The sequence below is a fragment of the Medicago truncatula genome, chromosome 7, assembly GCF_003473485.1.
Source record: "Medicago truncatula cultivar Jemalong A17 chromosome 7, MtrunA17r5.0-ANR, whole genome shotgun sequence".
Lineage (NCBI taxonomy): Eukaryota > Viridiplantae > Streptophyta > Magnoliopsida > Fabales > Fabaceae > Medicago > Medicago truncatula.
The window spans coordinates 22,600,005-22,622,162 of NC_053048.1; the positions used below are offsets into that span (position 1 = coordinate 22,600,005).

Below are 22,158 nucleotides of genomic sequence, written 5' to 3' on the forward strand. Positions count from 1 at the left end.
AAAAGGACTTGTTTGGGACTTGTGAAACTTAAAAGACTTGTTTGAGACTTTTGAAACTTAAAGGACCACTTTGAGAAAAACGAAAAACTTAAAGGACCTTTAAATGCATTTGACCTAGAAAATACTATTATAAACTCTGGCTTTACTTAAAATAATATAAACTCCTAGTCAAAGTTGGCTTGCATACAGGCCATAAATAGAACCACATATTCATAAATTTATCAAACCAATAGCCCTGAAAAACTTGGAACTCAAAATTCAATTCCAATTCCATGGCCAAAACAATTCATATAGCAGCAATTTCAATCCCAGCATTCAGCCACCAAGCTTCCATCATAGAATTTTGCAAGAAACTCATTCATCATCATAATCACTTCCACATAACCATCATCTTTCCAACCATAGATTCACCTCTCCAAGCAACCCTCACATTACTCAAATCTCTTCCTTCAAATATTACATACACTTTCCTCCCTCCAATCAACAAAAAATCTCTCCCACAAAATCTCTCTCCAGCAGTCCAAATCCAACTAGCAGTCTCACAATCCATGCCATCTTTTCATACCACAATCTCTTCATTATGTTCTTCATCAACAACACCACCACTTGTTGCTTTAATCACTGATCCTTTCGCAAACGAATCACTCGAAGTACTAAAAGAATTCAACCTTTTATCTTACATATATTTCCCTCCTTCAGCAATGACACTCTCACTTTTCATCCATTTTCCAAAACTTCATGAAGAAATTTCATGTGAGTTTAGAGATCACAATGAAGCTATTCAAATTCCAGGTTGTGTACCTATTCATGGAATTGATTTACCTGAACATTTTCAAGATCGGTCTAGTCTTGCTTATGATTTGATTCTCCAACGTTGCAAAAGATTCAATCTTGCTGATGGGTTTTTGGTTAACAGTTTCTTGAAAATGGAGGAAAATACAATGAAAGCCTTAGAAGAACATAATGATTCTGTTTTTCTTGTGGGACCCATTATTCAAAATGGGACAAGTAATGAGACAAAAGTTTCAGATTCAGATTTAGAATGTTTGAAGTGGTTGAAAAATCAAAGTACTAATTCTGTTTTGTTTGTTTCATTTGGAAGTGGTGGAACACTTTCTCAAGAACAAGTTAATGAGTTAGCTTTTGGGTTGGAATTAAGTGGTCAAAAGTTTTTATGGGTTTTAAGAGTACCTAGTGATTCATCAAATGAAGCTTATCTTGGTGCTAAAAATGATGATGACCCTTTAAATTTTTTACCAAAAGGGTTTTTAGAGAGAACTAAAGGACAAGGATTAGTTGTACCTAATTGGGCACCTCAAACACAAATTTTGAGTCATGGGTCAATTGGTGCATTTTTGACTCATTGTGGTTGGAATTCAGTTCTTGAGAGTGTAGTGTTGGGTGTGCCTATGATTGCTTGGCCTTTGTTTGCTGAGCAAAAAATTAATGCTGTTTTGTTATGTGATGGAGTTAAGGTTGCAATGAGGTTAAAGTTTAATGAGGATGGATTAGTTGGCAGAGATGAAATTGCTAAGGTGGTTAAAGAGTTGATGTTGGATGATGAAGGAAATGTGATTAGGGAAAGGATTGAAGAGTTGAGAGATGCTGCTATTGATGCATTGAAAGAAGATGGGTCCTCGACTTTGGCAATTTGCCAATTTGGTAATAGATTGGAAAGTAATGGGACCAACTTGTAGTTTTATGTTGGTTATGCGGTGATCATAATTGATTTTAAAGGAAATCTAATTCGTGGTAATGATACTGCGGCGTCTCCTTTATGTCTTATTTGACAGTTGATCAACATCATCTTCTGTTTTAGAGCCATTTTTCTTTACTTTTCTTATATTTTTTTATTTCTTTCTTTCTTTATGTCTTATCTTATCTTAGGTTGTTGGTTTGGCGCCCTTTTTTTTTTATATTTTCCTTTTTTAATTACATATTATGAGTAAGCGGTATAGAATGAGGGTAGTCTTTTCGATTCACCTTGATGCATCACATATCTCTTGGCCTATGAAAAAAATATAGTAATTGATTTTAAATAAATTGATGTTATGAATAATATTAATGTGATGTGGATGTCCATTTTCGTCCTAAGACTTTTTATGTTCATTAACTCATATGAGTGAATGTCTATAATTCATTGTTATTGGCTCTTAGTCTTATGGTTTTTCATGTACTTGTAACTTACCACATTTGTATCCTATAAATATGACATATATTGCAAAGTAAATACACACTTGAGTTAAGGTATAATCTCTTATTTACAATTATGAGTTTAAATGTTTTTATGTTAATTGTGACTTTTGTGATTTTTGAATGATGAAATTCGTGCTCCTAATTCAAGTGAATTTATGGGTATGATAATCTTCATGAAATTGTGATGTTATGTTCTTAAATTTCATAGTTGTGGTGATTTTTGCTTATTTGAGTGTAAATCATGAATTGATTATAGTTGAGCATGTAATTCGGACCTGCCCAAATACTGAAGTATCCGAGTAAACCGTGGGTCATACGGGTCGGGTTAAAGCGGATGTCGGGGAAAAAAAAAACTCCATGTGAGGTCATACGGTTGGACACGGGTTTTGCAAATCCAAAACCGTCATACCCATGACCGACCGAACATATGGATGCTTTGTATAATAATCCAGTTGCATCTGGATGCCCACAATTAAAGGCTTTTACAAGCTACACGTATTAGCTTTGTAGCTACAGATTATTAAACAACTCAATAAAAAGAGATGCTAAACTATTTAAAAATATTTGGTATATCACTTAAAAAAATAATTATTATTTACTACCAACCACTCATTAATTTATTTATTCTTTTATATCTTCAGTAAAATTCATTGGCATTTACCTTTTAGAGTCATTTATACTATTTTTCTTCTCTCTCCTTTAAAGTTCTCAACCAACCTTTCTTCTAAATCCATATGCAACTATGGAATGAAACAAAAAAGAAAGATAAGGGTGGAGAGTCCTCTAATTGTTGAGCCTTTTGCATATTCAAACTTACTCTTCTTTCTCCCATCACCATTTTTCATTTACGGTTCTTAATATTAATCAATTCTTGATTCAACAATGGTGAAAATAGTCTCATAAAGTGTAACTTCATTAAAAAAATTACCATCATTTCAAAATGTTTATCCTCATCTTTTATGAGTGTGTTTGGTTCAGCTTCTATACCTTTCAAAAGCATTTCTGGTAGTTTCAAAAGTGAAAACTTACAATTCCAACATGTTTGGTTCAGCTTCTCAAAATCAATTCTCATCTTCAAAAACAATTCTGGATGAAGCTACAATTCCTAACTTTTGAGTTAGCTAGAATCAATTCTCCAATAAATTTTATATTTTGATTATTACAATCTATTATTTTTCTTTATTGCCCTTTATCAATTCTCCTTCTTTTTGCTTCGTATTTAATTTCATGAGTTACCAAGTTTTGAATTTTTCTTTACGGTGTTTCCTTTCAAGTTTACTGTATTTTTTTTAACCTTTATTTTATGCTAAGTTTTATGATTTTTGTCAACTAACTCTAATATTATTTTAATATATTTTATCAAAAAATATAAAATATATGAACAAATATTATGTAAAATAAAATTGGTTTAATGGTCGTATTTATTGTTTTTTAAATTATTTAGAATAAATAATATATCTACATTTAGTATTGTTCTACATATACATTCAACTATGTCCATTTATTTGTATTTAGCTATGTCCATTTTAGTAATTATACATTTAAAATCAATTTTGATCAAAACTATCCAAACAACATTCAGTTTGTTTAATCAATTATGCATTATTGTATCCAAACATAAATCAATTCTTTCAATATCAATTCTATCATAATTCATTCTATCCAAAGTAGAACCAAACATACACTATATTGTTTCAGAAGAGCAACTTGCCAAACCGAACTAACTGAACCGTTAAACCCGCCACCGTTTTCAACCGCAAACGGACCAAACTGTTGCTCTTGAAGGATGGAAATGGGTCTAAATATTATCTCGTCGGTTTTCACCTCGCATGAGGTTTTATGGGCCGAAGCCGACCGATGCTCACCGCTATTTTAAAGATCCTCTTGTATTTATTTTGGTTAAATTAGAACAAAAATAAACGGCTAAACCTATTATAACTATTTTACTTTCAGTTATTTTCCTTCTTGGTATAAATGTCTAAATAAAAATTATGAAATCATGATGCCTTTGACATGTAAGGCCTAAACACATATTGAAAAGTCTAAGACAGATTTTAAGATGATTTTTTATTTTATTTTATTTTTTATAAATCATAATATTTTATTAAAACTTCTAATTATTTTTTAAATTTTAATTTTTATATATTTTAGAAAAAATAATTCATTAAATTAATGTAACCTTCTCATTTAATCGTTTTAGAAATAATATTTATTTCAAATAAAAATTATTTTATTTTATGAAAATTGTAAAGTATGAGACTTTTTTACTCAATATTTTATTTTGAGAAAAAATTTACCTCAGTGGTCTTACTCTTACTCTTACTCTTGAGTCAACCCTAACTTTTTAATAACATAAATAATATTTTGACATCCAAATTTTGATGTAAAAAATGGTGTTCTTTAAAATGCATGTAAGTTGTAGAGGAAACATATACATGATTCCGTGATTTAGTAACAAATAATCAATCATTCTTTTGTAATTAGGAAAAGTTCAAAATCATTCAAAAGAAATGTATAGAAACAAGCAAATGGAGAAACAAAATGATAGGCTTTTATATGTATTTAGTCCTTGCAAACAGATGTTATTTAAAAATTGATCCCTGTATTCTTCAATTCTGGCATTTTACCTGTCAAAATTTAATCACTTAAAAATTGGTCTCTCGGTTCACTTAATCACTGCCATGTCACTAATTACAAGGGTATATTTGTAATTTTATGTTTGTAATTACAGTGATGGGCAGTAATTAACTGGGTGGAGGGACCAATTTTCAAGCGATTAAATTTTGGTAGGACAAAATGCCAAAATTAAGGAAACAGGACCAATTTTTTAATAACTCCTATATGCACGACTAAACACATATAAAAGCCCAAAATGATACATCATTATAATAACATATCATGATGTCATCATCATCATCATCTAAGATCTAAACTAGCATTTTCATTGTCTTCTGTTCTAGTGTTGATACAGAAAGAAAAAAATCAAAAAAAAAGTTTAAAAAAAAAAAATTATATATATCTAAAAGTAAATGAATAAAAGAGTAGTGATGGATGGGTTTGAAGTTTGAACCAAACTGGTGAATGAAGCTAAACTGTGAATCAAGAGAAACAAGCAAATGCAGAGCTGAAAGAACAAAACAACATCAAAAGTTAAAAAAAACAAAGTGGAGATGAGTAAAAACGGTAATAGTTTTTAGTTTTGAAAATGAAAGAAGAAAAGAGTAGTGATGAACCTGCAATACTAGAAAAAGTAAAATTAACGAGGAAAATTAGTGACGGAAAAAATGAAATTCTTCACAAAATCCTTAGTCGCAAAGTTTAGTGACAGAATTAGAGAGGGATTTCACGTTTTCCCTCACTAAATTTCCCTCATTAATTTTTTATTTTTTAGTAGTGCTGTAAAAGTTAGTGTGTGTTTGGTTTTGCGGTTGTCATAATTGATTTTGATTAAATTGATTTTGCAGAATTGATTTTAGTTAAAATTGAGTGTAGTGTAAATTAATGGCTTAAATATTGGATTCGTCCCTGCAAATATGGCCCGTTTAAGTTTTGGTCCTTGTAAAATAAAAATTCAGAAATCAGTCCCCGCAAAAAAATCTGTCTTTTTAAAAATACCCCTGGGCCCATTTAAGTCATGACAAGTCACCAATACGTGGCGCACGCTGATTGAACCCATTTGGTAGTTTTTGGTCCCTGGAAAGGGACTATTTTCAAAAACAAAAAATTTTGCGGGGATTGATTTCTGAATTTTTATTTTATAAGGACCAAAACTTAAACGGACCATATTTGCAGGAACGAGTGCAATATTTAAGCCTTAATTAATTTATGTTTGGATACTTCAAAACAAAAGTGATTTGTATAAAATATGTTGTTTAAATATTTATGTCAAAATTGATTTTGAATGTGTAAATGACCAAAATGGATTTTAACATGTGTATTATTGTTTGGTTACAACATGTTTATTATTTACTAAAAAAAATGTGCGTATCCTTTTTTTTTAAGAAATGTGTGTATATATAATGGGTTATATATACGGTGAAAATATATAAAGTTGTTTTTTTTTTTTAAGGAGAAAATATATAAAGTTAAAATGATAAATTTATATTTGACAATAAAAAATGATAATTTTTTTTCAAAAAAAAAATGATAAATTTATGAGTTTGAGAGGATATATTATTAACCGTTTGATTAAAAAAGATTTGCCCAATATATCTCTCTTTCTCCTTACTTTGTTCCTGATTCCGTTGCTGACTTGTTCGTCTTCAACACACCGCCAATCTACACACAGCTATGGAGGAATAATGTCATAGCAATACCCACAATAGAGAGAAGTTGACTGAAACAAAAGTACGGTTTAGAAAATCGATTTCCAGAAGCTAGTAAGTAGAGCTTCACCCAAAATTGATTTTGGAGAGCAAAACGTACGATGACGGCAACGAGGTGAAGGAGAACCAAACACAGCAAAATCGCTTTTGAGATGATGGACGTACGTTTTAGCTTTTTCACCAGGTAACCAAACACAGACTTAGAATGAAGAGAAAAAAGGAAAAACTAAGTTTGTTACTTGGAATATGGAGACAAGAGTAAGAGTGACAGTGGAAAGAAAGGTTGCACCACCGCTGTTGCAATTTGCAAGTTTGTTTCTAACAAATTCTCAGACACAATGAGAGTGGCATGCCTTGTGTGTAGTGTGTACAGTCACATTAATTTCAGCTGGCGTTTTTGCATAACAAGAAACAAATACTATCATATACGTTTTTTCGTATTTTTACCTTAAACAGAAAACAATATGAAGAATTCTTTTTTCCTTTTCACATTCTTTAATTCTCTCACCCATCACAATTTCGTACTAATCCAACATAATTATACTTCTTTTTTTTATATCATTATTTAGGTGTCGATTTTTTTAATCTATTCATTTAAATAATAAAAGTGCTACCTAAAACTATATTCAATTTTATCCATGCACAAATTATTATTGCACGTTTCCATATGCAACTATGGAATGAAACAAAAAAAGATAAGAGGCAATCTCCTAATTATTGAGCCTTTTGCATATCCAAACTTACTCTTCTTTCTCCCATCACCATTTTCCATTTAAGGTTCTTGATATTAATCAATTCTTGATTCAACAATGGTGAGAATAATCTCATAAAGTGTAACTTCACTAAAAAAATTACCTTCATTTGAAAATGTTTCTCCTCATCTTTCATATTGTTTCAGGAGAGAAACTTGCCAAACCGAACTAACCGAACCGTTAAACCCGCCACCGTTTCCAACTGTAAAGATTAAACTGTTGCTCTTGACGGACGGAAATGGGTCTAAATATTATCTCGTAGGTTTCACCTCGCATGAGGTTTTGTGGGCCCAACTCGACCGAAGCCGACCGATGCTCACCCCTAGAATTGATGAGTGATTATTGTTGACACATATTTAAATTCACTTCATAAATGTTTATTTATATTTATATGTTCATGAGATTAAATTGGTGTGATTGTTTGTGAAGTTTGAATGAAAAATGAACGTAAAATGTCCCTTCGAAAATTAAGAATGATCTTAAAAATAAATTCTTCTTCGATTATTAAAGAAGTTAGATGTTAGAATGGTATTAGCACCAAATTTGAGTGTTTGAAATACCATATTGAGGTTTGAAGATGTTAAAAGTTAGAATGATGCTAACCAGGCATGACAACAAAACCCGTGTCCATGGGTACCTGTAACACCCCGTTTTCCCAATATGAAAATTTCTAAACATTTATCAGAGTAAACATCATAAACGGGATATCACATTCAAACATATTCCAAAAATCAGTTAAATAACAATTTAACTTTCAACAAAATATCTTAAGCATTGCAGCGGAAATTAATTCGAAATCCATAAATCATTTTGGCACGTAGGCTCCATCAAAATATCTCAATTAAATATTCAACATCATAAAATATCATAATTGTTCACGTAAGAGAATGAAGCATGCATATCATAGAACCCCATCCCGTTACGTATCAGAGCGACCTAGACGACACAGTGAGGCAAGGCCACTCACGACAGCAAACTGCACACTAAGCACGATCACCTGCAAGTTACTCATACGAAGAGCAACATTTTCAAGCAGAAGGGGTGAGATTTCATAACACAATAACATTAATCAATATAATTCAAAATCATAATTAACAACATAAACAATCTTAACATCATTGCATCTTTGATAAACAATCATCAATTAATCACATCATTCAATCATCATCAATAACATAACATTCTTTGATTCGACAAATGCGACAATGCAAATCTAAACCTCTTTATGCATGTGGTACCAATCAGGGCATGAGCCCCCAACAATCATAGTATTAATATACTATTAAGGCATCGTGGTGAGGACAAAGCTTCAGGGCATGAGCCCCCAACAAGTATGCTAATGCATGGACTCAATCAATCTAAAACAATCTTAATCAACATCTCAATATGCATCCAATAATTTGGAGCTCAACAACATCTATTCATCTTATAATGACTCATGCAACTTAGTTAAATAACAGCAGCAACATAATCAGATCACAACAGCATTATAATTCGATAACAACAATTTCATTTTCAACAACTTCAAGGTTATTCAAGAATAAATCAAGTAATGCATTTAATCATTAAATCACATTACAAACAGCTTAACAATTCATAACAGATTCACATATCTCAGTTAACATCTTAAATAGGTCACATTACTACCTAAAGTTCCATTCCTAATCAATTCAATCAACTCAAGTCACGGCAATCTCAAAAGCACTCAGTTCTGGAAGTGCTCGCGAGGCGAGAGCATCTGCTCGCCATGGCGAGTACAGGCCAGGTTTCCAACTACGGTTGTTCCAGGTTCAATCTTGTTCTAAATCATCCTCTAATCTTTAGTAGACATCTAAAGGTACTCAAAAGCATCTAAAGTTCAACTCAAAAGTCCAAAATACGAAAATCAACATGCTCTCTGGTCATGCTCGCCAGGGCGAGTAAGGTTGCTCGCTGTGGCGAGCTACGACATGTAACTCGCAAGGCGAGGATCATCGTTCGCCAGGGCGAGCGATGAATGTTGGCTCGGGCGGAATGAAGTTTTCTTCAAAAATTCATCTAATCTCTTGGTTCTAAGCCCTATCTCAGTTCCAGAATTCATTCTAAGCATAATCTAAGGTCAAGGGACATTTTCTACAACAATCTAACATTTAAACATCATCGGATCATCAAATTCTCCGATTAACCCTAATTTCAAAACTTTTCTAATTCAATCCTAACTTTGTTAATTGATCATAAGAATCAATATTATTGAATCATTAGTCTCACCCTTACCTTGTTTTGCAGAAATCGCAGCTTTCCCCTAGGTGATTCTCTTTTCTCTTGGCTTTTCCTCCTTTTCTCCAAAAACAGTCGTCGTACTAATTTTTCTAAGACTAGGCCTTTCCTTTTTATATCTCTTCCTAATATCTTATCTTGTCTCCCTTTCTCCCCGAAAACTCTCTAAAATCTCAAAACAGCTCTCGACTAAATATTTTATTTTATTTTCAAATCTTATTTTATTTATTTAACAATAAAATAAGTCTCATAATCTCATCAAATCATCAAAACACATCAAAATCATCCAAATCATCTAAACCGTCATAAATCAACAAAATTCACACATATATTATATAAATATAATATAACTCGTCTAAACTCGATTAAATAATTAATTAAACGAAAGTGGGCGTTACAGTACCCGCCCAAACCAACTCCGATTTGACTGGGTTTGGGTATGAGTTTGGGTTTTCCCCGATTTCAAAATACGGGTACAGGACGGATAACTGGGATATATGTACCCACCCCGAACCCATACTCAAACCCTACCCGAATGTAGAAATGTCACTTGTTTGTTTTTGTTTAGGAGGTTGATAATTATATGCCATGTTATTTGATTTGATAATTGTCATGATTTAATAACTTTCATTGATAGTTAAAAAAGCAACCAAATTATTTGGTAATGAAATGCTAAAATGAGGGAAAATTGTTGGATAATGCATTACAATATTACCATTAAAGCTTAAAAAACTCTTTTTTTTTTTAAAATAAAAATAAAAAATTGATTCACTGCGGGGACAAGATGGGAATACCCGAGCCCATTGAGGATGGGGATGATATTTAATTGCCCACCCTCGTTGGGTATAGGTAGGGTAATGGATAAGTATATGGGATGGGATGAGGAAGACAAAACCCGTTCCCACTCCGCCCCATTGCCATGCCTAATGCTAACACCATATTTGAATGCACAATGCTATAATAGAATGGTCACAATACCATATTTTAGTGGTTTCAATATTAAATTTGAGTGGCCTTAATAGACATATTTAAGGGTGTAATTCTCCAACAATTTTCTACGGTGCAGTAGTTAATCTCACAGTTGTACCTGAGTTTGTTTTATACTAGAGGCGGCGTGGTTGATATCTGTCTTGCACAATTTTAAACAATGGCACAAAACGTATTAAAGAGAACGACCTGATCATGACTCAACCTAATAACAACTTCGATAAATGAAAATTCTTTTACAAAATATAATTTAAAAATTCAAATATGTCAGTTTGAAAATCCAAAATTCAAACAATTTTAATTAAGACGGACTAAATATAACCCGAAAACAACGATAATTATGTCGCAGAGATCTCTAAAACATTATATTACAAAAACAATTATGGAATTTATCCATGTCAAAACAAAACAATCAAAACACACGTAACTAGAAACCTCAAAACAAAAACAACTTTAAGAAATCAGAACAACATTTATTTTCTTAAATCCCACCAAAACTTTCCCATTGACTAGCCAACTGAGACAGATTCTGTATTGAAGAACCTTCATCTTTTACTGCATTAACAGCATAATCTTTTAAACTCTTCATTCTATCACGCATTGTTTTACCTTCTTCCCCTTCCATCAAACACTTAATCACATTTGCAGTTTTATCCTTTTCCACAATCTCATCATCTTCAAATTTCAACCTTATTGCCACTTTAAGACCATCACATAACATAACAGCATTCATTGCTTGTTCTGCAAATAAAGGCCAAGCTACTATTGGCACCCCCTCTTGCATACTCTCCAAAACTGAATTCCAACCACAATGACTTAAAAATCCACCAACTGAACTATGTTTAAGTATTTCAACTTGAGGTGCCCATGATGGCAAAATGAAACCTTTTTCTTTGGTCCTTTCTTGAAACCCTTCTGGCAAAAATTTCAAAGGATCTTCATTTGTAGATTCAAGATAAGCTGCATTGACTGAATCACTTGGTGCCCTCACAACCCAAATGAATCTTTGACCACTCAATTCCAAACCAAAAGCTATCTCATTGATTTGTCTTTGAGAAAGTGTTCCACCACTTCCAAAAGAAACATACAAAACAGAATTTTGTGGTTGGTTTTTCAACCATTTCAAACATTCATGTTCATCACCAACAACATCATTGTTACTTGATCCTATTTGTGTAATGGGTCCTACAGGAAAATAACTGATATTTCCATAACCCTTTTGTTTCAATGCTTCTACAGCACTTGATTCTAACTCATAGAAGCTGTTAATCAAGATTCCATCAACAAAGTAAAAACTTTTTGCACGTTGAAGAAACATTCTGTAAGCTTCACTTGATCTATCCTTTGTTGGTGTTGGAAGATCAATACCATTAATTGGTACACATCCTTGTAACTTTATAGGTTCTTGTAAATCTTTGAATTCACATGAAACCTCTTCATCAAGTTTTGGCAAATGTAAAATAAACGATAATACATTAGCCGAAGTAGGGAAGTAAAAATAAGACAAAGAATTGAACTCTTTTGCAAAATCTAGTGCTTCAAATGCAAAAGAATCAGCAATTATAGCAACTAAAGGTGCTTTTGAACTCAAAGATTTCAAAGCTTGATGAATTGATGGTAGAGAGAGTGTAACAGTTTGTTGAATAAGGATTGCTGGATATACTCCTTGAGGTAAGTCTTGTTTGTTGATTGGTGGAAGAAAAATTGAGTTTATGTTTGGTGGAATTTTTTCAAGGTATGATTTTGATGAATCTGGTGGTGAACCAAGTGAGGGAATGATGCAAGTGACATGAAAATTTGGGTGATTTGTGACTAATCTTTTGGAGAATTCAACTATTGGGACTAAGTGGCTGAAACCAGGACTTGGAATAACAGCTATGTGAATTGTTTTTGCCATTTTTGTGAGGAAGTTGTAAGTGATTTTGTTATGTTTACATAGATATGAGTTTTTTTATATATAGGGAAATAAGTGTTGGTCAATTTCGTATGACATAATTTTCCTCAAAATAGAAAACAAAAATCATACGACATAATTATTAAATATTTTTGTTTACATGGTAGTTGAAAATTATTAAATTTTTTTGTTTACATTGTTGAAAAAGCGCTGGATAATACCGACTTTTCTTTTTTGAGAGAGGAATACAAACTTTTCTTATGGCATGCTTGATATTTTTAGTTGAATATATTTATAAAAAATGATATTAAGAAATATTCTCTCCGTCTCAAAATGTAATAAAAAATGAGTCAACGTAAATTGTTGTATTTGAAATTTTTGTTTATATTTTAGGATGCGGGGGTATGTTTAAATAAAAAGAGAAATACTTTTATCAAAATATCTTCATCATGTATTGCTATAGTTAAATTTATCATAAATGCAAGTGGAAGATATTAAACTATGAGTGATACAAGTGATATTAATTATATTTCTATGAAAATTAATTTTCATCTTTATTGAAATAAATTGGCATATTTTTCAATGCAAATTTTTTATTTTTGGTGCTTTAACATGTGTTATCATCTCCTATTAACCGTATCCTTTAGAAAAGTAGTATTAATTATAATATACAATTAAAAAATCTTAATTAATGTTGTATCGAAACTTGAACGGCATAGTTATTTTGGGACGATTTTTTCACAAAAATAGTCGGTAATTTTGGAACGCGGCAAATATTTTATACGATTAACTAATCTCTATTTTTCTTGACAAAAATTAATCTCTATAGTTATATAAAGTAATTTGAAAAATTAAGTCTCTATTTATCTTGGGTAGGGATCAAGTTTTTTAATAAAATTTTACTGTTAAAAAAAAATAAAGAAAAGTTGGTCAGAGTTCAACTCATGTCTACAAAGATTTGGGACAATATTTGGCTGCTTGTTTGAGTATCTCTTGATGGAAAATATAAAAATATATCTCAAAATACTTTAGGTGACAACTCAAGTTCAACTTTGTTTAAACATTTTTTATTATTAAAAAATGTGTTGGTAGTAAATTATATGCAAGTCTTCAACGTGTATTTTTTGAGTAACATGCAAGTCTTCTGCGTAAAGGATACCATCAGAGGCAAAAGTTATCTTCTCTTTGTTCATTACTTTGACTGTTACATGGTGATGTAAGTGCATATGCAATTAAACATTATATCTATTTTATCATTATCAACAATCTTTTTTTTTATTAATAATTTGAATCAATTATTTATCATTATCAACAATCAGTCATAAAAAAAACTCAAAGACTATGAGTCATATTGTACACGTTCCTTTACCATTTGCCTGTATTTCCGTTTGTTTGTGAAATGGTTGCAACGTACCTTTCTTTGGGATGCGAGTTCTGGTTTATCCGTTTATCCCTGTAAAAAAAATTAGATTTTAACCTAATAATATAAAGATTCTTTGGTATTTTATTTTAATACTATTTGATGGTCCAAAAACGCTGACGTGACACACTAACTATGTAATTTTGCTTGTGTGGCGTATGGTAAAATTAATTTCATTTTTCATTTTTTTTTACTTCATTTTCTCTATAGCTTATTTATTTATTTATTATACTTATTTAAAAAAAATAGATTGAAGAAAATAATCAATCTTCATCTTTTATGCCCATAAACACTATTTCACAAACCCTTTTAATCTTCATCTTCAAAAATTCAAAGAAACCCAAACTCATGTAGAAACGAAATTGACTTTAACCCAACTCACAAATTCAACCCTTCTACTGCAACATAAACAACATCATGATCATATTCTCTCTTATCCTTCATCAAATTCGTTCAAGAACCCACAACAATAACAAACTCCTCATTTTAATCCATGCTCACACATTCTCACTTATCCATTAACATTTCATCATCAAACTCAAACCCATAACAACATAACAACAACACCACCACATCATCTTTCTCACCTTTTATCTAGGAATTTCTAGGATATTCCCCTCCCATTCTTCTTCGTGATTACCTTTTATATACCAAAACTAGTTACAAATCCGTACTTCGCACGAGTTCAATAACGTATTCGATAAAAAAAAATTCGAAAGAAGAGATGTTAAAACAACGGAACATTGTGATTCATCATAAAATATGTATCAGTTGATTAAGAGAGCATATAATCAGTTTATGAAATTAGGAATTGACATAATATTTAGGATGAAAACAATTGGAACCAATAAAGGAATCAATGATGTGTGAATTTACATATTATCCAAACTTATAAAAAAGAGTGTTGTTGTTATAGAGTTTCCAAAAAATGATTGATACCCATATTTACATCAAATGAAATCAAACAAAGAAGTAGCATCGGTGAGTGAAGATAATCTAGTATAGGATTAGAGTTAAGGTGATCTCTTGAAATTGCGAATCATGAACACCAAATCTTTATTTGGAAACGACTTGAACGTGCATATTTTTAGATGGCTGCTCTAGATAAAAAATTAACTTATCACCTACCTCTAACATATGTTCTCGGCAAAATTTGAACCATTGACCGCCTAAGTATTTTTTGTAACTTGCTCTCTTTGCCGTTATCAAGCGACACTTATACCTTTTTTGAGCCTGTTTGTAGATGAGTGTGATTGTTTTCTATGTTCCTTTTAGAAATGTCATTGATATCTCATTTGAGAAGTGCTAGGTATAAAACAAATTGCAGTGTTATTTAGAAGTTATATATATGTACATTTCTAAAACATTTACCAAAGCATTATAAAGATTTATTGTAGGAAAAGAGCATGTTTTATTTTGTTCAAACAACATTGCAATTAACATGATACTAATTGGAACCAATGAAGGAACCAACAATGATCAGATTAACGTTACATAATAGTTAGGTTTATAAAAGAGATTGCAAGTTTCATAGACTAACCAAAAAGGGATTTTTGCCATTATTTACACGAGACAATGAAAAGAACATATGACATCCCAAAGTCAAGATAGTTTACGACTGCAGTCCAAAGCGATACGTCAAAATAGTAGAAGTTCAAATAGTTCAACAACAAAAATCTACTTTGGAATAACTCGAATTTGCAAGTTCTTCTGTGACTTTTCGAGATCAAAGATGAGCTTACCACCTTCTTCCATCACTCGTTATTTGCAGAAATTGAACCACTACCCACCCAAGTAATTTTCATAGCTTGCTATATCAACGGTAATGAGGTGATAATTGTATTGTCTCTGTGTCTGGTCATCAATGAGAGTGATTGTTTTGCGCTTACCTTTAAGAATTGTTCTTGACACCTCGTTTGGAAAATGATAAACAGGAAAATAACTACAATATTAGTCTAATGCATATTTACATGGATAAGATGTATGCAAATATAGTTAAATATAATTTATAAAATAAAGGTAGCATAACTGATTTTAAGTTAAAGAAAATGTAGCATGACTTCTAATTTATCTTCCTATAAAGTCTAGATAAATGCATGCATGTACATATATGTACCCCGTTGACCAATTAACATTGTTGAAATAAATGGAAATTAAGCATCACTTCCGCATGTGCATATATAGCTAGCACCATTTGACATTGATGTCTTCGAACATTTGGTGCAACTCTCATAATACAATCCAAACTGGTTAGGATTGAATTTAGTTGTTTTCCAAATAGTGATACAGTATGTTTCCTAACACATATTATGCACATGAAATAAAGAATTATGCAATATGTATTTTTAATTTGTGCGTAAAAAAACTCAAACCATGTTTGTGCATAAAAAAAGCAGACATTGACTAAGTTTATAAATTAAACAATTGGCCTAACCTGAGACAGTTTGGAAAAATCATTGTACGAAGTACGTTGTGTAACAGCCTGATTTTTAGCTAGTTTTATTTAATTACTTTTATTATGTGATTGTATGTGATTAATTGTGATTGTGTGTATTTTATTGTTATTGATTGCATTTAAATGGATTACCGTATTAGAAGGGTATTTTGGTCATTTGGCGGATAAGGGTTGAATGGTAATTTTGATGAGAATTATTTTATTAATTGGTGAGGACCCTTATTTTACTAAGTTACTAGTGGAGTGATTAGTTTTTACCGTTAGTAACCGTTGGTTATATTTTACCGTCGTTAGTAATTACCGTCGAGTGTATAGAAACTTTTGAATTGTGTTAGAATGGGTTAGGCCCATTAGCATTTTGAGTTAAGCCCATTAAGGGGGATAACACTAGGGTTGTCTTAGAATTGTATTCATTTTCACAAAATAATTTTCATAGAGAGAAGGAGAGGTAGAGAAGAGCAAGAGGGTTGAATGGAAGCTTTAAGAATCAAGTGGGTGACTAGGAGCTGAATTGAAGCAAGGGGTTAGATATAATCATCTTCAAAGGTAAGGGGGTTAGTTATTATCATAATCATGTGTAATTTTGCATTTTCTCATGTTGTATGAAAATGGGTTGATGAACAATTCATGCTAAATTCGTGCTCTTGCTGTGATGTTATGTTTGTATCCATGAATTGATGTTAGTTGTATAATTGTTGGTGAAATTACATGTTCATATATGCACAAATGATAAGTTATGAAGATTGTGCTAAAGTGGTGAATTTCTCCTAAGTTGTTGTTAATTTGAGTTGTGATTCTTGTTCAAATGATGTTATGAATGTTATTTGATATTATGATTGATGAATAATTGCTTGGGTATGCATATTCATGGATTGATGATGAGAATCTGAATTGTGTTGGTGTTTTGGTGAAAATGAAGAGTTAGCTCAAATGTCAAGTGTTTTCAAGTTTGATTGTGTCTTTGTAAGTCTTTTTAGTCATATTGACCTATAAACATGTTCTGGAAACACATTTGGGCATTGAGGGATCAAAATTTGGGTTTTGGGGTGAAAAATGGTTCAAACCCGTGAAAAATTATGCAGAAATGATGACTGTTCGCTTAAGCGAACAGGAAGCGAGCTGTAAGCGAACAGCTACTGTAAGCAGTTCGCTTAAGCGAAGAATCGTTCGCTTAAGCGAAATGCCTTTTGACAGCATTTCTGATTTCGCGTTCTTGTGTCTTTTTCACACGTTTCTGTTTTGAATTGGACTTTGGTGTAAACATGAAAGTTGTAGATAATTTTGTTAGCTTTCTAATGGCATTGGTTTGACGTCCAAATGATTTTTAGAACTTGAGATATGATTAAATTACTACACATGGGTCATGTGGATTTTTGTGAAAACTTATCATAACTTTCTCTATGAGCCGTGGAACTTTTCCAAACTTGATATTGTGTTTAATGAAGTAATTAGAGTGAATAATTGAGCATGCATTTATGTATTTGGGAATGTGAATGTGTTCATGGTTTAAGAAATATTTTGGGCGGAGTTGAATCGGTGAAAACGGGTTTTGAGCTAAATGTCGTTTTGTCTTGGTTTTTCTCGTACGAACTTGAGCTACCCTTTGAACTAATTTCTAATAGTTTGTAAGTGGCTTAAGTCCTTGACTACATGATTGATTAAGATTGAATTGTAGGATTTCAAACTTAAATAAGTTGTCTAGCTTTAAAAATTGTCAATGTTGGCCGTTTGCCACATGTTTTGGATTTTTGTTGGAAATGTTTCTTAAGCAAATTGTCTTGTGAGTTATTGAGATTATTCTTGTATGACTAAGTGAAGTTGTATGAATGAATGATTGTATTGAATATGATGTTTATCATGAGATGTGTATGATATCTTACTTAGAATGTAAGGAATGCTTGAATGGTGAAACTATATGTGATAGTTGATGTTGAATGGTTATATGTTGGATATGATATTTGTCATGAGATGTTGTATGTTCTCTTACTTGGGATATGAGAATTGTTTGGAATGGTGAAACTATATGATATAGTTGATGTTGAATGACATTGTTGATTATTGATAATCATGTTGATGTGTGATGGTGAATACTATGATTTATTTGTGTGGGCATGTTTTCTTGATAATGCAATGTTGTGGAGATAATCAATATAATTAGGTGTCGTCCTATATATTGAGTTGAGATTGTGAATTGTTGTCGCATTATCGAGTTCTTACACATGGACCGCCTGCCTATCTGTATGGATGGGTAGACGTTGTGCAGGATTAGATGCTTGGTGGATATCTGGAGCTTTCTCCGATATCGGTGTTTAGATGTTTAGTCGGCTCTGATCTAGGCTTAGTTGTGTCAGTCTAGATTATCTTTTACTTTGGTTTTGTTATGTTTGGAGATCACTCGTTTGTTGGGATTTTTGAGATGCATCTATGTTGATGTAATTTATTTATTCTTAACATGTATATTTGAATTTACTCTGGTTTATATTCCGCTGCGACTGTTGAGGTTTATATACATGTTTATTGGGTTTTGAATTTTGAATGTGGTGTAGCCTCTATTTCTTGAATAAATGTATTATTCGCATGTTTAATTGCTTTAATAGAAGTAGGGTGTTACAAGTTGGTATCAGAGCCGTGGTCAGTCTTGTCTGGACTAATGCTTGTTGTTTTTCCCTGTTGTGTGCGAATGGTAGTTTAGTACCTTCGGCATCTGCTTTGTTGTGCTGTTTTCTTAGCGGTTAGTGGTTTGTGTTAGTCTGGCAAGGGAATGTATCTTTGGTTGTAGAGGCTCTTTTGGTTGTGTTTTGTGTTAAGGTTTATGTTGATTTTGAGTTGGATTTTGTTTGTCTTCCGTTGAAGCATATGGATGTGATTTTTGGTATGGATTGGTTGTTAGCTTTTGGGGTTAGCATTAATTGTTTGACTAAGAGTGTGACTGAAGGTGAAAAACACAAGAAGGGGGGGGGTTGAATTGTGTTTTCTTTTTCTCTCAAAAAATACTTCTTCTGATAAAACTTCAGAAGCAGTTTGTGAGTGCTTCTGATGAAATGATCAGAATCAGATTGCAGCGGAAAGGAACAGAGCAGAGAAAAGAAAGACAAAGACACAAGCAGTTATCCTGGTTCCTTCCACAAATCGGAAGTAGTCCAGTCCCCCTTGCACTTCCAAGGAGATTTCACTATAATCACAAAGATTACAAATGCTCAATACTTTCTAAGTATGAGACTTCACAAAAAATGCTCAAGCACACACGCACGAGTCTTCCAATGCTCAAGCACTAAGTAAGAGACTTCTAATGCTCAAGCACGCAGGCAAGAGACTTCTGATCAAACAAAAATACAGAGAATTGAGTTTGACTTGAACACTTGATATACAATCAGTGGTGTTCACAATACAATACAATAAGGACTCTAGACTTTGAATTTCTAAGATGTATCAAATCAGTGCAGAAATTCAGTGTGCTTTGTAGAATCAAATTGACAGAGTTTTGGCGCTTTTGAACTTGTATATCTCTATCTTTTATCTTCAAGTCTTCACTCCTTTATATAGAGGTGTGAAAGAGACGTTGAGATAATCAGCACGTCTAAAGAGTCGTTTGAAATCCTTTGATCATCCACCAGTAATCCTTTGCCTGATTTGGGTGTAGTCCTTTGAAGAATAAGCTTCAAATTCATTCCCATCTTGAAGGTACAAATTCTGCAGGCATGGCTGTTGTCTTGTCTTGTAGCGTAGACAGAAAACAGAGTAGTGGAGGTAGTGGTTGTACACTTGTACTTTGTCAACTCTATTAACGAGAGACAAGTGCTCAGTGCTATCCATATATCCGTTGGTACCTCCCTTTCAATTCTTCGTTCTTCTTGGATAAAACTGAATTGAGAATCAGCTACTTTGAATCTTCAGTTTGATTAAAGGATCAAACGTAGCTTCTGGTGAAGATATTGCTTCTGATGAAAACCTTTGCTTCTGATGACCTTCTGCTTCTGATGACGTCATCACTTCATAAGCACTTCAGCTTCAGGAGCAGTTTTCTTCAGATGCTTGGAATTCTTTTGCTTTTCATTGTTCTTCCAAGACCTATTGAAATTACTTGACTAGCCTTTGGTCCTGTAAACTTGAACAATAATTAGTAATAACCAATTGACAATTTTTAATACCTTGTTATCATCAAAACTAAATAAGGTTCATTGTGACACACATTTTGTTCCAACAATCTCCCCCTTTTTGATGATGACAAACAATAATATTTAAAATGTTCAATTGTTGTTGATCTAATTAATAAGTTGACCACTGGGATAGAGGTTTGTAAGCTCCCTCTGAGTCTAATAGATCTTTAAGGTGAGGTTTGTAAGCTCCCCCTGAGTTCTATTCTTATTAATTAAATTTTAATAAAATACTCATAAATAATATCAGAAGTATTTAAAAAGGTTTTGAAGTTGTTATTGTGGGGCTCAGTGCCTTAAAATACTATACATTTACTCTCCCTTTTGTCATCAACAAAAAGAATAAAAACAAAAGAAAGAGTATCAGAGCAATAAACATATAAACCTTAAAATACAGTGTATCAGAGCAAACAGCATTAAAAACAATAAATATCATCAGAGTTAAAGCTCGTAAAACATATGATCCAGAAACAATGATAATATTTATATATAGAAAAGTTAAGATACAAACGCAAGGCAACTAAAGTACTTAGAACAAAGATTAAAACAAACAAAGAAAATTGGGTGTGTAACTAAGGTTGGGCTTGCTTATACATCTGTTCCAAGAGATACTTAATTTGCTCATCCTTCTTCTTAAGTAGCTCATCCTTTTCTCTCATTCTTCTTTTAAACCCAGCATGAATTCTTGCAGCCTTTGTGATGTACTCTTCTTCTGGATAGAAAGGAGTGATGTCCAGCAGAGGCACATAATTCAGCTCTTTCACTTTAGCTGCTTCATGCATATCATCCAACATCTTTTTTAGCATGGCAGAGTGAGATGAGACACACTTAGTGCTTAGCTGATCCAGCAGCTCATCAAAACTCTTCTTCAGATCCATCCACTGATCAAGATAGTGAATAGGAGGTACAGGAACTGTTCTGCGAAGAATCAGTGTCTGAATCTCATCACTAAGCCTGATTAGCTGTTCATCTATATACTCAGATTCTAGGATATTGTCAGGAATGGGTGAGGGTTCAGTTTGAGTTGTATGAGATGTGGAGGGTTGGTCAGAGGTTAAGTCTATTATAGAAGGTGATGCTGGTTGTTGTTGTTCTGTTGTTTGATGGTCAGAGGCTGTTTGTTGTTGGTCAGAGTCATGATGTTCATGAACAGACTGTTCAGAAGCACCAAGCTCTTGGTCAGAAGCAACTTGTTCAGAAACAGTTTGTTCCTGAACAGTTTGCTCAGGGATGGTTTGGGGTTCTGTTTGAGTTTCTGATTGTTGGTTTTCCAAAACAGTCTTTTCAGGGACTGTCTTAGAGGCCTTTGTGGGTGTTGGTTGCATTTCACCACCTAAATGTTTTTCTAGGTTGTGAAGTGTTGAGGATTCTTGTTGTTGGGGGATTTCTGAAGTAGTTGCTTCTGAAACTACTTCAGAGGCTCTTTGTGGAGTTTGGTCATTTTGTTGGTTTGTTTGGTTAGGTTCTTGATTGGGTTGAGGGTGTTGTATGCTAACAGCTTTTGGAATGACTGGATACAAAGGATGAGATGCAGGCAAATTGAATTTCTCACATAGTTTAATTCTGTTCTTAGAAAATTCAATTTGTGTTTGCTCATAGTCAAAAGTTCCAAACTCTGTTAGTTTTGTGGGTTTGATATTTAGAAGTTTTTCTATGTGTTGACTAAGGGGTTGGTCATCTGATTCAGTGGATGATGATGAGGGTGAAGAAGGAAGGTCA

The 22,158-nt window shown here is 32.6% G+C and overlaps 2 protein-coding genes across 2 annotated transcripts; one reads left to right on the plus strand and one right to left on the minus strand.

The window, feature by feature from the left end:
• The first annotated feature begins 203 nt into the window (after nucleotides 1–203).
• On the plus strand, nucleotides 204–2,146 carry LOC25480578 (hydroquinone glucosyltransferase). Its single transcript, XM_013586960.3, has one exon. It carries the CDS (start codon nucleotides 273–275, stop codon nucleotides 1,695–1,697), a length of 1,425 nt encoding a protein of 474 aa, XP_013442414.1. The 5' UTR covers nucleotides 204–272; the 3' UTR covers nucleotides 1,698–2,146.
• An 8,688-nt stretch (nucleotides 2,147–10,834) lies between these two features.
• LOC25480577 (hydroquinone glucosyltransferase) lies at nucleotides 10,835–12,458 on the minus strand. The gene has a single exon (XM_013586959.3). It carries the CDS (start codon nucleotides 12,411–12,413, stop codon nucleotides 10,998–11,000), a length of 1,416 nt encoding a protein of 471 aa, XP_013442413.2. The 5' UTR covers nucleotides 12,414–12,458; the 3' UTR covers nucleotides 10,835–10,997.
• Nucleotides 12,459–22,158: the final 9,700 nt, after the last annotated feature.

What these genes read in the sequence shown, in the direction of transcription:
- LOC25480577 (XM_013586959.3), bottom strand. Translation starts at nt 12,413, where the DNA reads ATGGCAAAAACAATTCACATAGCTGTTATTCCAAGTCCTGGTTTCAGC.
- LOC25480578 (XM_013586960.3), top strand. Translation starts at nt 273, where the DNA reads ATGGCCAAAACAATTCATATAGCAGCAATTTCAATCCCAGCATTCAGC.